Here is a 14,483-nt window from a genome sequence, read left to right on the forward strand (position 1 = left end):
ATTCTGGCTAGGTAGATTTCACATGGGTTTAGCAACACAGATTTCACTGTAAATAATGGTTTTGCTAGTTGGTACACTATATCCCATCAACCAATAGCAGGACCATTACTAAGCTCCCAATATCACTTTATTGCCAGATGATGAGTAGAGAACCCGATGACAGATTGGTAACTGGGCCACTTCCATCATGGAAAATGTAGTACTTTATTCTTACTGGAATAGACATTTATTTGGGGTATGGGTTAGTCTTAGTTGCCTGAAATGCTCTGTCAAACCCATCATCTGTGGACTTTGGGAACATCCTATTTACTACTATAGCACCTCACACAGTATTGCTTCTGCCTAAAGAACTTGAGATATGGCAAGGTGTGTGTATGCAGGGAATTCTCTGGCCATACCATGTTCCCCATCATCAAGAAGCAGCTGGTCTAGAACAATGGAGTGGCTTTTTAAAAAATTATTTTATTGTTCAATTACAGTTGTCTGCATTCCCTCCTCCAAAAACTACCCCCCTCACCACAGCCAAAGACACCTCCCTCCCCTGCTTCCACCTCCCACCCTTGATTTTGTCCATGTGTCCTTTATAGTTGTTCCTGAAAACCCTTCCTCCCATCCACCTCCCCTCTGGTTACTATCAGATTGTTCTTAATTTCAATGTCTCTGGTTATATTTTGCCTGTGTTTTTCTTTTGTTGATTATGTTTCAGTTAAAGGTGAGATCATATGGTATTTTTCTTTCACCACCTGGTTTATTTATTTCATTTAGCATAATGTTTTCCACTTCCATCCATGCTGTTGTGAAGAGTAGGGACTCCTTCTTTCCTTCTGCTGGCAGTATTCCATTCTGTAAATGTACCATTGTTTTTTGATCCACTCATTTACTGATAGGGACTTAGGTTGCTTCCAGCACTTAGCTATTGTAAATTGTGTTCCTATGAACATTGGGGTGCATAGGTTCTTTAGAATTGGTGTTTCAGGGTTCTTAGGATATAATCCTAGCAGTGGACTGCTGAGTCAAAAGGCTGTTCCATTTTTAGTTTTCTGAGGAAATTCCATATTGTTTTCCACGTTGGCTGCACCAGTCTTCATTCCCACCAACAGTGCACTAGAGTTCCCTTTTCTCCACATCCTCTCCAACACTTGTTTGCTGCTTTGTTTATGATGGCCATTCTGAATGGTGTGAAGTGGTATCTCATTGTGGTTTTAATTTGCATCTGTCCGATGGCAAGTGATGCTGAGCATCTTTTCATATGTCTCTGGGCCCTCTGTATGTCCTCCTTGGAGAAGTGTCTGTTCAGATCCTTTGCCCATTTTTTAATTGGGTTTTTTTGTCTTCCTGGAGTGGAGTCATGTGAGTTCTTTATATATTTTGGAGATCAAACCCTTGTCCGAGGTATCATTGACAAATGTTTTCCCATATAGTTGGTTCTCTTTTCATTTTAATGCTGTTTTCTTTAGCCGTGCAGAAGCTTTTTAATTTGATGAGGTACCACTGGAGTAGCCTTCTGAAGTCTCAGTTTCAGTACCACATGGGTGCCTACAGATGGCAGGGCTGTGATACTGTCTTCCAACATACCATGCATGCTTTAAACCAGGATATGGAGACTATGGCTCCTGGCTGGTTTCCTGTTTATATAAATAAAGTTTTAATAAAACACAGCCTTGCTCAGCCAGGATAGATGCCTGCCAGAGGAGATACCACAAGGGGTGGACTGTTGAGATTTAACTCTGCTAACTTAGCTAAGCTAAAAGTTTCCCAGAGAAAGGTGCACAGGCACCACTCAGCTTTCACAGGCTTCCATTCTTCCAACTTCTGGGCCACGCACATGAGCAACTCTCTTGCAAAGCTTCTGCAGGTCCGAACTGTCACTATTAGCAGTGGCTAGACAGATGAGTTCCAGTCTGTCCCTGACTATGCCTACTTCTCATCCTACAGTGACTTCAGGTGGAAACCCAATCCTTCCACTGACTTACTTATCGGTACCCCATGGTGGATCCTGGTCAGAGATTTTTCTCAGATGCTCCAACTAACCACTCTCATCCATACCTTTAACATACCGGGTTTTTCTCATATTACTTTTGCTTCCCTCTTCAGCCCCTAACAGACAGGATGGCATGATTTTTCATGGTGGTTCTATTCATTTACAGTCCAGCAGTGAATGTGAGTTCCTACTACACAATACCCTTGACAACATTTAATGCTGTGAAATTTTTCTAGTTTTTGCCAATGTGGTGGCAAGTAATAGTATCTTACTGTGGTGTTTACTGTTGAGGTTCAGCAGGTATTCCTTCAGTTATTGACGATTTAAATGTTCTCTTTTAGGCTATTTAAAAGTTTCTGAAAATAAGCATTCAGAGTGTATCAGTTTCCTTACAGCTGCTATAAGAACCATAAACTAAAGGGCTTAAAAAACCAAATAGTTCTGGAGGCAAGATGTCTGTCTATAATCCAGCTATCAATAGGATCTTGCTTCCTCTGACACCTGTGGGGGAATCCTTCCCTTTCTCTTCCCAGCTTAGGAAGGCCCCTACCAATCTTATGTGTTTCTTGGCTTGAGCTGCATAATTGCAATCTATGCCTGTCATCACACAGTGCCTCTGTGTCTTCACCAACTTCTCATAAAGACATCAGTCATATTGTAGTGGGACCCACCTTACTTTACCTTAACCACCTCTGCAACAACCCTATTTAGAAAGAAGATCAGTGGTACTGTGAGTAAAGACTGAAATATATTTTTGGGGCAGTGGGTGGGCAGGTTGTATCTCACATTTTAACCCATGCCAGTGGGAGAGAATGTACTTACAATTAAAAAAATTATTTAGGCTTATCTTATTGAAAATATGGGTTTAGCAAGACACAGGTACTATGTTTAAGAAAGTTAAAACTCTCCAGGGAAGTCCCTGAAGCCCAGAACCTATCACATGGATAACGGGTGAGAGAGTAGGATGGGAGATTTCATCTCCTAATAACTATGGTGTTTGTTCCGCCATATTGCACAGAACGGAGACACAGGCACGCTTCCGGCAGGCACTGCTGAACAGTCTAGCCTGACTCATATTTTTAACAATCCACCTCATGTAAAAGGTTAATTTTCAAATTTGCACATACCTGTTTCACCATGGAAGACAGCCAGCTCTGTATTTTTCACACCAAAAATGCTATTAACAACACTCTTCAGCTTCAAAAGGTCTAACCTATTATCGCCTTTTGGATTTTCCAGAAGCAATACTCCACCTAAAAAGCCACAAATATAAGTAAAACTGAAGAAAAAGGTAAACTGGAATGAAAGGTAAAGGAAAACAGGGTGTACAAGCTTGACTTTCTTTCCTTTTAAGCATATACTTATGCAGTCTTAGTATGTGCGTTGGCAGTCATAGGTAAATTTGTTCCAAAAATGGAACTCCATCAGGCAATGTTTTCCTAGATTCAAACTTTTGTCTTTATGACCCTCATTTTTCATTCTACACTATTTATAAATCCCGAGGTCACAGAATGGTCAAATATACCATCTAACTTAAAAATAATATCCTCAAGTGGTCCTTGATATTAATTATTCCTACACTTTAGATTTAACTACACATTTTATTGATTTATTTAGATATTTTGAGATAATTAATAAGTCATATGCAGTTATAATAATAGAGATACCCTAGACTCTTTATCCAGTTTACCATAACATAAAACTATATACTACAGTATCACAATCAGGGTACTGACACCGACAATCAAGACACAGAACAATTTGATCACCAGAATCCCTTGTGTTGGCCTTTAAAATCTACCCTTAATTCCTAACTCCCTGCTCCCTACGTAACCTCTAATGAACACTCTATTATCCATTTCTGTAATTTATCATCTCAAGAATTATAAAAACGAAATCATATGTTATATGTACCCTTTTGTGACTTTTTGCACTCAGCATAAATGTAAGGTTTACCCAGGTTCTTATGTTAACCAATGGCTTGTTGCTTTTTATTGCTGAGTCAAGTTCTGTGGTGTGATAGCACAATAGTTTGTGCACCATCACCTGTGAAGAGCATCTGGGTTGTTTCCAGTTTGGGGCTATTATGAATGCGGCTACTAGAAAAACATTTGGGTAGAAGTGTTCTGGGGAAGAATTCAAACTTCATTACTCTAGACTAAATACCCTGGAGTGCAACTGCTGGACCACTGTGGAAAGCATGTTTAGTTTTTAAAGAAATTGTTAAAAATTTTCCAGAGTGGTTGTCCATTTTATATTTCTAACAGCAATACATGAAGAGATCCAGTTTCTCTACATCTTCATCAGCATTTGATATGGTTACTTTTCTATTTTACCTATTTTAATAGGTGTGTAGTAATATCTCATTGTAATTTTAATTTGTACTTCCCTAATGATGTTGCACATTTTCATGTGCTTTTCTGTTATCTGTATAGTCTTCTTGGTAAATATTTATTTAGGCCTTTCCCATTTTCTCCTGGATTTTTTAAACTGTTGAGTTTTAAAAGTTCTTTATATATTCTAAATTCTTCTTTTAGTAATTTAAGTGGTTTACAAAATCTCTCTATAACTTTTTTTATCCTTTACATAGGATCATTTGCAAAGCAGGATTTTTAATTTTGGGTAAGTTCAATTTATCAATTTTTCCTTTTATGAAATTGGCTTTTGGAGTTGTCTTAAAGACCTTTTGCCTAGTCCTTATTCCTAAAAACAGCTGAGTATTTTGAATCTAAGGCTGTGATTCATTTTGAGATTTTTTTTAAAGATATAGATTTAGGTCAAGGATATTTTTTAGTATATGGATTACCTAATTGCTCTAGCATCATATAATGAAAGGACTCAATTGAATTGCATTTGATTCTTTCTCAAAAAGCATTTAGCCACTTCTGTGGGTCTATTTCTCTTTCTTTTTAAGAAATTCTCACCTAAGGACATACTTACTGGTTTTAGAAAGAGGAGAAAGGAGAAAGAGAGGGAGAGAGACATCAAAGTGAAAGAAACTTCGATCGCTTCCATCTTGTGCATGCCCCGTCAAGAGAACCAAACCCACAACCTAGGTATATGCCCTAATGAGGAATTCAACCCGTGACCTTTGGTTTACAGAACAATGCTTTCATCAACTGAGCCACACCAACCAGGGCTGTCAGTCTTTTGGTATTCTTTATTTGTATCGCTGATCTATATATATTTTCTATGCTCATCATGCCAGTCTTCATATGTCTTGAAAATGGGTTAGAGTGATTCTTCCCACTATATTATTTTTCAAAATCCTTTCAGCTATTTTATTTCCTTTATTTTTTCCAGATAAATTTTAAGAGAATCCTGCCTATACCTAAAAAAGTTATTGCTGAGATTTCATAGGAGCTTGGGAGAAACTGATGTTTACTATAATGAATTCTCCAGTCTGTGAACATGGAATGTCTCTCCATTTGCTTAGATTTTTGATATTTTTCATTAGTACTTTATAATTTTTGACCTAAAACCCCTGTAATATATTCTCTTAGATTTATACCTAGGAGTCTTTTATTTGATCAACTGTAAGTGGTATTACATTTTATATTTCATTTTCCAGGTGCTCATTTCTAGTCCACGTAAATTAAACTTATTTTACCTTTTATCAGTAAACTTCATTGAAGTTTTATTCATTTTCTTAGCAGTATGACTTCATGCAATTACTTTGTAAACAAAATCCCCCAACTAATGCTTGAACCAAAAGAAATTTTCAAATAATTTAAAGATCATTTGTTGTTTTTTACTCATGACTGCTTCTAGCCAGAGAATAAGTTACAAACAGTATAAAATCATGTTAATGCAGATAATTAATTTGTAAATGTAATTATTCATCGGAAACCAATGCTACTGGGGATCGGGAGCTGTTTTTCCAAGTTGTTTGATCAGTTGGCCCTAAAAAGAACAGCACTGGAGTCAGCAGATGGGGAATGTATGGCTAATCTACCACTGCTTATTCTGCTGAGTTTATGACTGAAGCTGACCCAGAATCCTGGCCTTGCTGACATCACTGATCCACTTTCTATGGGTTTACCTCACTGCCTCCACTCAAGATAGCCAGGATAGCTATAATAAGGCAGCTCATACATCACTGAACTTGGACAGCAGTGCAGAGGACCATGTATTGCCTGAAGCATCATCACATGTCCAAATGAACACATGATCATCCAGACAACAGTAGGTGCTGGTGCTTGTGGGCAAACCACTGGAGGGGTCTTAGGACAGAGACATGTCTATCTGTAGATTCTGCTAGTCCAAGCAGTGTAATCTACACTAGCTAGCTGTAGATTCAACTCTACTACCTTCACCACCCGCCTTCCCTGTATTAACAACTATACTATCCTCTGTGTCTATTTCTTTTTGTTTTTTCACTTGTTGCTTTCAGTTTTATATCCCAAATAAAAGTGAAATCATATGGTTCTTGCTTTTTATGACTTATTTTGCTTAGCGTGATCCTCTCAAGATCCATACCCAACATCTCCAACACTTATTATTTGTTCTGTTGTTAATAGCCATTCTAACAGGTGTGAGGTGGTATATCACTGTAGTTTGATTTGCATCTCCCTAATAGTTAATAAAGGTGCCTTTTCATATGTCTATTGTCCATTTGTACATCTTCTTGGAAGAAGTGTCTGTTGTTCAAGTTTTCTGTCCATTTCAAAAACTGAATTCCTTGTTTTGTTTTTGCTGTTGTTGAGTTGTGCAAGTTCTTTATATATTTTGAACATTAACCCCTTGAGAACTGTTGTTTGCAAATATCTTCTCCCATTTGATTGGTTGCCTTTTTGTTTTGCTGGTGGTTTATTTTGCTGTGCAGAAGCTTTTCAGTTTGATATAGTCCATTAATTTATTTTTGCCTTTACTTCCCCCTGCCTTTGATATCAATTTCATAAAATTCTAAGAACAAGATCTGTAAGCTTTGTACCTGTTTTCTTCTCTGTAATTTATTGTTTTAGGCCTTGCACTTAGGTCTTTCAATCATTTTGAATTAATTTTTATATAGGGGAACAAACGGAAGTTTAGTTTCACTCTTTTGCAAGTGGTTTTCCAATTTTCCAAATCAAAGTGGACTTTTTTTTCCCATTGTATGTTTTTGGTTCTTTTTTCAAAAATTATTTGACTGTAGACATGTGGGTTTATTTCTGTGCTCTCAATTCTGTTCCACTGATCTGTGTTTTATTCTGCCAAAGCCATGCTTAGGCTATTTGGGGACTTTTGTAGTTTCATACAAATCTGATGATCTTTTGTTGTATTTCTTTAAAAAATGTCATTGGGATTTGAATGGGGATTGCATTAAAGCTGTATATTGCTTTGGGTAATATGTCCACGAACTATATTGCTTCCTCCAATTCATGAACAGAGTATCTTTCCATTTTTTTGTGCCCTTTTCATACTCTTTAAATGATATATTGCAGTTTTCAACATACAGGTCCTTTACAACCTTTGTTAAAGTTATTCCAAAGTATTTTATTCTTTTTGTTAAAACTGCAAAAGGAATTGTTTTAATTTTTCCAATTTTTTTTTCCAGGAATTTGATTATTAGCATATAGGAATGCAATAAGTTTTTGCATATTGATTATGTATCCTGTAACTTTATTGTGCTTGTTTATAGATTTTTTGTAATGACTTTAAGGTATTTTCCTGTATAAAGAATCATGTCATGTGCAGAAATTGACAATTTACCTCTTCATTCTCAATTTGGATGCCTTTTCCTTTTCTTGTCTGATACTTCTGTCTATGACTTCTAGTACTATGCTGAACGAAGAGTGATGAAAGTAGGTATCCTTGTATTGTTCCACTGATCTTAGAGGAAAAGCTTTCAGTTTTTCATCATTTAGTATGACATTATCTCAGGGTTTCTCATATATGGCCTTTATCATGCTCAGGTACTACCTCTATACATGTCCTTCCCTGGAAAGAACCCCACTTGATGTGATGCATCACTTTAAAAATGTACTGTTGTATTCAGTTAACCAGTATTTTTAGAACTTTTCCATCTGTATTCATCAATGACATTTGTCTACAGTGTTCTTTTTCTGTTATACTTGCCAGATTTTGGTACCATGTTTATGCTGGCATCATAAAATGTGTTAGCAATTATTGTCTCTTCAAATTGTGGGAGAAATTTGAGAAAGGCATCACTTTTTTTTTTTAATGTTTAGTAGAATTCACTAGTGAAGCCATCAAGCCCTAGACTTTACTTTTTCAGATCTTTTGATGAGTGTTTCAATTTCCTCACTGATTCAGTCTGGAAAGTTTATGCATTTCTAGGAACTTACTGATTTATCCTCAGTTATTAAATTTGGTGGAATATAGTGTCTCAGAGTATTCTTGCTAGAGGCCATTTTTATTTCTGTAGTGTCTAGTAAATTCTCTTCATTTCTGATTTTGTTTGAGCTTTTTCTCTTTCTGTCCTTAGCAAGTGAAGGCAGAGGTCTGTCAATTAATTTTTTCAAAGAACCGGCTCTTTGTTGTATACTGTATTTTTTGGACTATAAAACACACCCCCTAAATTTGGGAGGAAAAGGTGGTGTGTCTTATAGTCTGAATGTAGCTTTACATGTACAGTGGTGAAACATTACGTTATTGAATATTTTACCACACTTTTTGTTTCAAAAATTTTTTTTTTTGTATTTCCCTCCTCTAAAACCTAGGTGTGTCTTACGGTCCAAAAAATACGGTAGTCTTTTTATTGTTTATTTCAGCAATTTTCAACCAATGTACAGGAATAATTTTTAAAACATGCAGTATCTGACTGTTTATTCAGGAGTAGTAACCTCTTTCCCTTAGATCATCAAATAAAAAATGACCATAACCAACACAACATAGATGTCTGATGAGAATGTAATTTTTTGGTGTGCTGCAGAAATGTAGTAGTTTATGTGTACATTGAGATAAAAAAGGTTGAAAATCTTTGCTATTTCATTTAATTTTGCTCTTATTTTTATTATTTCTTTTCTTTTGCTGGCTTGGCTCTGGGCTGCTTTCATTTTCTTTTTCTATTGCTTTACAATGTAATGTTAGGTTGTTTACTTGAGATTTTCCTGGTTTCTTGAGATAGGCCTATAATGATATAAAATTCCTCATTATCGCTTTTCCTGCATCCCAAAAGTTTTATGTTGTATTATCATTCTCCTTTGTCTATGAATATCTTTCGATCTTACCTTTTATTTCTTTGACTTAGTTGGTTGATTCAGTAGCATATTGTTTAATCTCCATATCTGTGAGACTTGCTTTCTTTTTGCAATTAATTTCTAATTTCAAATCATTATAGTTCAACATTATGTTTAGTATAATTTAATCTTAAATTTGTTGAGACTTCTTTTGAGTCCCAACATACAGTCTACCTGAGAATATTCCATGTTCAATGGAGAAAAATGTGTGATTTGGTGTTCTGCAATTAAAGGCCTTGTAAATGTAATGTCCCTTTGATCTAATGTGTCATTTAAAGCCTGTATTTCTTTACTGATTTTATTTTCGTATGATCTACCTCTAGGTGTCAGTAAGGTATTTAGGTCCTCTCTTTTGGTTGTACTTTAGTCAGTTTCTGTTAGTTTCTATATTTTAGTGCTGACTGATTGGGTGTGCGTATGAGATGTGTATGTCTTCCTGATATAATGTATCTTTTATCATTATACAATGTCCATCTTTGTCTCGTTATCTTTGTTATTTTTGAAATATAGTTGGTCAGATGTAAGTATGGCTACACCTACTATTCTTTGGATGCAATTTGCTTGAAGATTCATTTTACACTTTTCCCTTTGGGTCTGTATTTGACTTCACAGCTAAGATGTGTCTCTTAATAGCAGCATATGGTTGGGTTTTGTTTTTGGATCCAATTTGCTTCTCTGTATGTTTTTATTGTTGATTTCTGTCCTTTTTTACATATAGGATGACTATATTTATCAGGGTTTTCATTAAACATTTCATCTTTGGTTTTCTGATAACTCCATGCTGCTACTGTTTCTTATCCCTTGCGTTTACATTTGGTATTTTTAGTTTGATGGTATTCTATAATTTTTTATTTTGTTTCCTTTTTAAGTTATGGGTCTCAGTTCTGGATGTTTGGGTGTGTGTGGTTACACGTAGGTTTATGCAAAAGATTTATTTACACAGTAGTCCTTTTTGTTTGGAATGAATCTAATTTCCATCTCCCTTTGCAAATTCAGAACTTTACCATCTCCCTTTTCATGTTTTTGCTGTCACTAATTTACCCTACTTATGTTGTGAGTTCAAGTAACTACTGCCTGCTTCCTCTATGTTAATGTTTCCTTCCTTTCCTATTTTTTTTTTTTTAAACTCCTTTAACTGTTGAGTGACATTTAAGTGTATAGTATCCTATTCTGGAAAAGGGTTTAATATTCTGCTTCTGCCTGACTATTGGTGATCTTACACATAGTACTATATCCTTTTATTCCTTGTATCAGGTAGAATAATGCCCTTAAATAAGGTCTTCCAGTGATAAATTCCTGAGCTCTGAAATAGTTTTTATCTTTTCTTCATATACAAAGAATACCTTGGCTGAATACATTTTTCTTGGCTGCTAATTTCTCTATTTTAGTAGTTTGAATATTTGGTTCTACTGTCTCCTGGCCTGTATGTAGGGTTTCTGCTGAGAAATTTGATGAAAACTAAAGGGATTCCATTTATAAGTTACTGTTTTCTTTTCCCTGGCTGCTTTGCAAATTCTTTTTGCCATTAATTTCTGAGTTTTAATACAATGTGCCTTGGATTGAGATAATTAGGTGTCCTGTTTGTCTTAGATTCAAAGACCTAAGTCTTTCCATACATTTTGGAAGTTCTCATCAACTATTTACCAGAATAAGCTGTTACCTTCTCCCTCTCTTCTTCTTCTAGTATGCCTATTATTCTTGTATTATACTTTCTGGTGGAGTCAGAGAGTATTTTTATAAGCCTTCATTAAAAACCCCCCACAAAACTCTCTTCAGCCCCATGTCATAGTGAGCAGTCCCATAGGAATGGAGGAATATTCACTGAATTTGTCTGCTATTCCTCTCTGAAGGGAGTGTCAGTGGCAATCTGACTCCTTCCCTTTCCCAAAACCCTTAGTGAGCTCTAGGGTATGTCCATGGCAAAGTCTTAGCTCTCTCCCCCGCCCCATCCATTTTGCTCCACTTGCATACCTCCATGTTTCAATGCATGTATCTCTTAGGTATGTTTGTACATTGAGGAGAAAATATTGTGTTGGATTACAGCTGTTCAAATTGTTGAAACTTGAAGAGGAGAAATCAAGGGGATGTCCCACCCTGCTAGTCCTCTGATACCAGCCCTTAAGAGTTTGTTTTCCTTTTTCCCTTAAGATTCTATTTATTTATTTTTAGAGAGAAGAAAAAGGAGGAAGAGAAACATTGATGTGCAAGAGATACATCAATCAGTTGCCTCTTGCACACACCCCACCAGGGATCCAGCCCTCAATCCAGGCATGTGTCCTGACTGGGAATCTAACTGGCAACCCTTTGATTCGCAGGCCAGCACTCAATCCACTAAGTCAAACCAGCCAGGGCCCTTTTTTGTGTTTCAGTTGTGTTTTTACCTTCCTTGAAATAATAAAGCATAATACACCAAAAACATTGTTTATTCTTCCATTTTCAATATTAAAATGGCTACATAAAACTTCAATGTTGATAACTTTTTTAAATGCATGCTGATATGACAGGTGTCACAATACAATCTAACAAAATTGATCTGAATGAATTTGAAGACTATTAAGTGCTACTAGAGCCAGCTTATGGAGAAAACGAATAAACTTTCTGGCCAACCCAATACAATACACAGATGGCTTACTGACAACCAGCAATACTTTTGAGGATTTTTTGCTCAACACCATCAGTGAATCATTTGGCAAAAGAAGATATAAAGTATCACCTCACAAGGACCAAATTTGCAATTAGCAGGTGGCATATGTGGGATTCCAAATGAAAACACAGTACTAGGAGCTTGATGGCTGATCAAAACAAGCCATTGTTATAAAAAGCCCAGAGAACTGGCAGCAGCTTTATGGTTTCTTAAGGATTGCAGGATTCTGCCAAATTTGGATTCCAAACTTTGGACTTATAGCAAAACCACTGTGTAATTTTTTTGAAAGAGATAATCCTAATGTTACCCAACAGACTACCACTACCTTAAACTCGGCCTCCCTACTCCCAGACTCAGAGAGAGGCTCAAACCTCCAGCACGACTGCTTGGAAATCATAGACAAAGTTTACTGCAGCAGACCAGATCTACTGGGCCAGCCACTGACAGAAGCTGACTGGCAATTATATACAGATAGGAGCAATTTCATAGAGAATGGTCAACAAGCCAGGTGTAAGTAAGTCATCATATACAAGGTAATGAAAGCACAAATCTTTGCTGTAGGAACCTCAGCACAAAATGCTGACCTGATAGCCCTTATCAGAGTCTTAGAATTGTCCTAGAGAAAGAATGTTAACATCTACACTGACTCTAAATATGCCTTCATGGCAGTCCCTGCCCATGAGGCAAGAGAGAAAGAAACACAACTCTTAACTTTGGGGAATAAGGACATCAAACATACAAAAGAAGTTTTACAATTGCTAGAGGTAGTGAATCTACTGAACCAGATAGCCTTAATGCACAGCCCAGGACACCAGAAGAATGATTCCCAAACAAGTCAAAGAAACAAAACTGCAGATAAGGCCGCAAGACAAGGCACACGAGGGATGCCACTTCAAGGGGCTGTGATTCCCCTCCTGGACTTGTCAGAATTTAAACCCCATCACACAGAACAAGATGATGAATGGGCCCGAGAATGGAGATTTTCTAATATTGACCCTAATTCGATATGGAAGATCAACACTCATGGTATGATCTTATTCCCTGAAGCTCTAGTATATCCCATCCTCAAACACTTACAAGAAGGGTCCCATTATGAAAGAGATGCTTTAATGGACCTCAACAGACTATGCATGAAGGCCCTCATTTGCAAAGGACCATCCAGAGAATTATCCAAGCCTGCCAGATATATGACAAAACAGCGCTAAGACAGAACTTACCCCAATGAAAAAGGAAGTACAATACAGAGGGATTTGCCCATTTAAAGACTCGCAAGTTGACTTGACACAGACGCCAAAAACCAGAGGCAACTTTAAATTTTTATTAGTTTTTGTGGACACTTTTTTTTGGATGGGTGGAGGCATACCCAAATAGAACCAAAAAGGCAACTGAGGTAGCAAAGCTTCTACATAAAGAAATAATCCCTAGTTTGTACTTCCTCACAGCATTAATAGTGACAATAGACCATTGTTCACTTCAGAAATCTCCCAGAAGCTAGGACAGGCACTACAAGTACAATGGAAGCTACATGCGTCCGGGAGACCTCAATCTATGGAAAAGACTAAGAAAATAAAACACAATAAAGAAGACCCAGGCAAATACATGCCAGGCAACACATTTGAAATGGGACCCGGTATTCCTTACTGCCTTGCTCTGAATTAGGGTTGCGCCCTGAAGTGGGCTTAATTTAAGCCTTTTTCAAATAGTTTATGAGAGATCCAAATTTCTGTTTTAGGAACATCCCCTTTAGATTTAGAGCGTGAATCAAAAATTAAACAATATGCACAACATATAGGGCAAACACTAACAATTTTGCACAAGTTTGCTCATTCCAGGTCCATCGACCCATCTGACCATCCCTTACACCCATTACAGCTGGGAAACTGAGTCTTACTAAAGATCAGGAAGACAAGGCCCTGAAGAGCAGTTAACTGAGCAATGGACTGGTCCCTATGATGTCCTGCTCATAACACTCTCTTCCTTAAACCTCAAGGGAATCAAGCCTTGGATCTACCATACACAAATAAAGTGGGCACTGCCTGAGGAAAACCACAGCTGTTGTTGAAAAGCAGGGAAAGATGGACCTACATTCATGAAGGAGATTTAAAATTCCTCTTTCAGAGGGACAGTGGCTCCCAACGTTAACTGACAATGTTACTTTCTATTTCTTTTCCTTCTTATTTTCCTGCATTTCCCAGTAGTGGTTTCCTCAGCAAATTTATTCAGCTGTGGGAGGTTTCCACCCAAAGCCCTGCTCAGGGTTAGATCACAGGGATTCTTTAGTCTCTCTAGTTTCCAACCCTTCACTTGATTGTAGAACAGGTTTCTTTTTGGAAGCCCATCTGCAAAACTATCTCTTGAAACATGAAACACTGCCATTTTCCAAGATACTACATATGCTGCCTTCCAAAAACAACAATTTTTCTCCCTCATGTAAAGAATTCTTTCCATTCCTAACTCCCTTACTCCTTTGTTAGATAGTAAGAATCTCTGGACCTGGGGATTAGTAAGATTATGTCCTCTGCCAGGAAGGAGTAACCCCAGAAGAGTAAGATCTTTGACAGACAATTTACCCTTGTAAAGGGGGGAGGAGGGCGTTGAAGGGGGGAACAGTTATCATAAAATAGTCAGTGGGAGCACCAGGAGAGTCCCCGACCATTGGCCAAGACAGCAGCAAGGG

At 37.2% G+C, this 14,483-nt stretch overlaps 1 protein-coding gene across 3 annotated transcripts in view; it reads right to left on the reverse strand.

Moving 5' to 3' along the window:
* Positions 1-14,483, reverse strand: part of IARS1 (isoleucyl-tRNA synthetase 1) — a 109,727-nt gene that overhangs the window by 13,832 nt on the left and 81,412 nt on the right. For all 3 annotated transcript variants that reach the window (XM_045844731.1, XM_045844729.1, XM_045844730.1), the window contains one exon: positions 3,109-3,234. In XM_045844731.1, the coding sequence (XP_045700687.1) occupies positions 3,109-3,234 (126 nt within the window). The remainder of the gene's footprint in view (positions 1-3,108; positions 3,235-14,483) is intronic.

Source organism: Phyllostomus hastatus, unplaced genomic scaffold (assembly GCF_019186645.2).
Source record: "Phyllostomus hastatus isolate PE091 unplaced genomic scaffold, TTU_PhHast_1.1 phas_contig_41, whole genome shotgun sequence".
Lineage (NCBI taxonomy): Eukaryota > Metazoa > Chordata > Mammalia > Chiroptera > Phyllostomidae > Phyllostomus > Phyllostomus hastatus.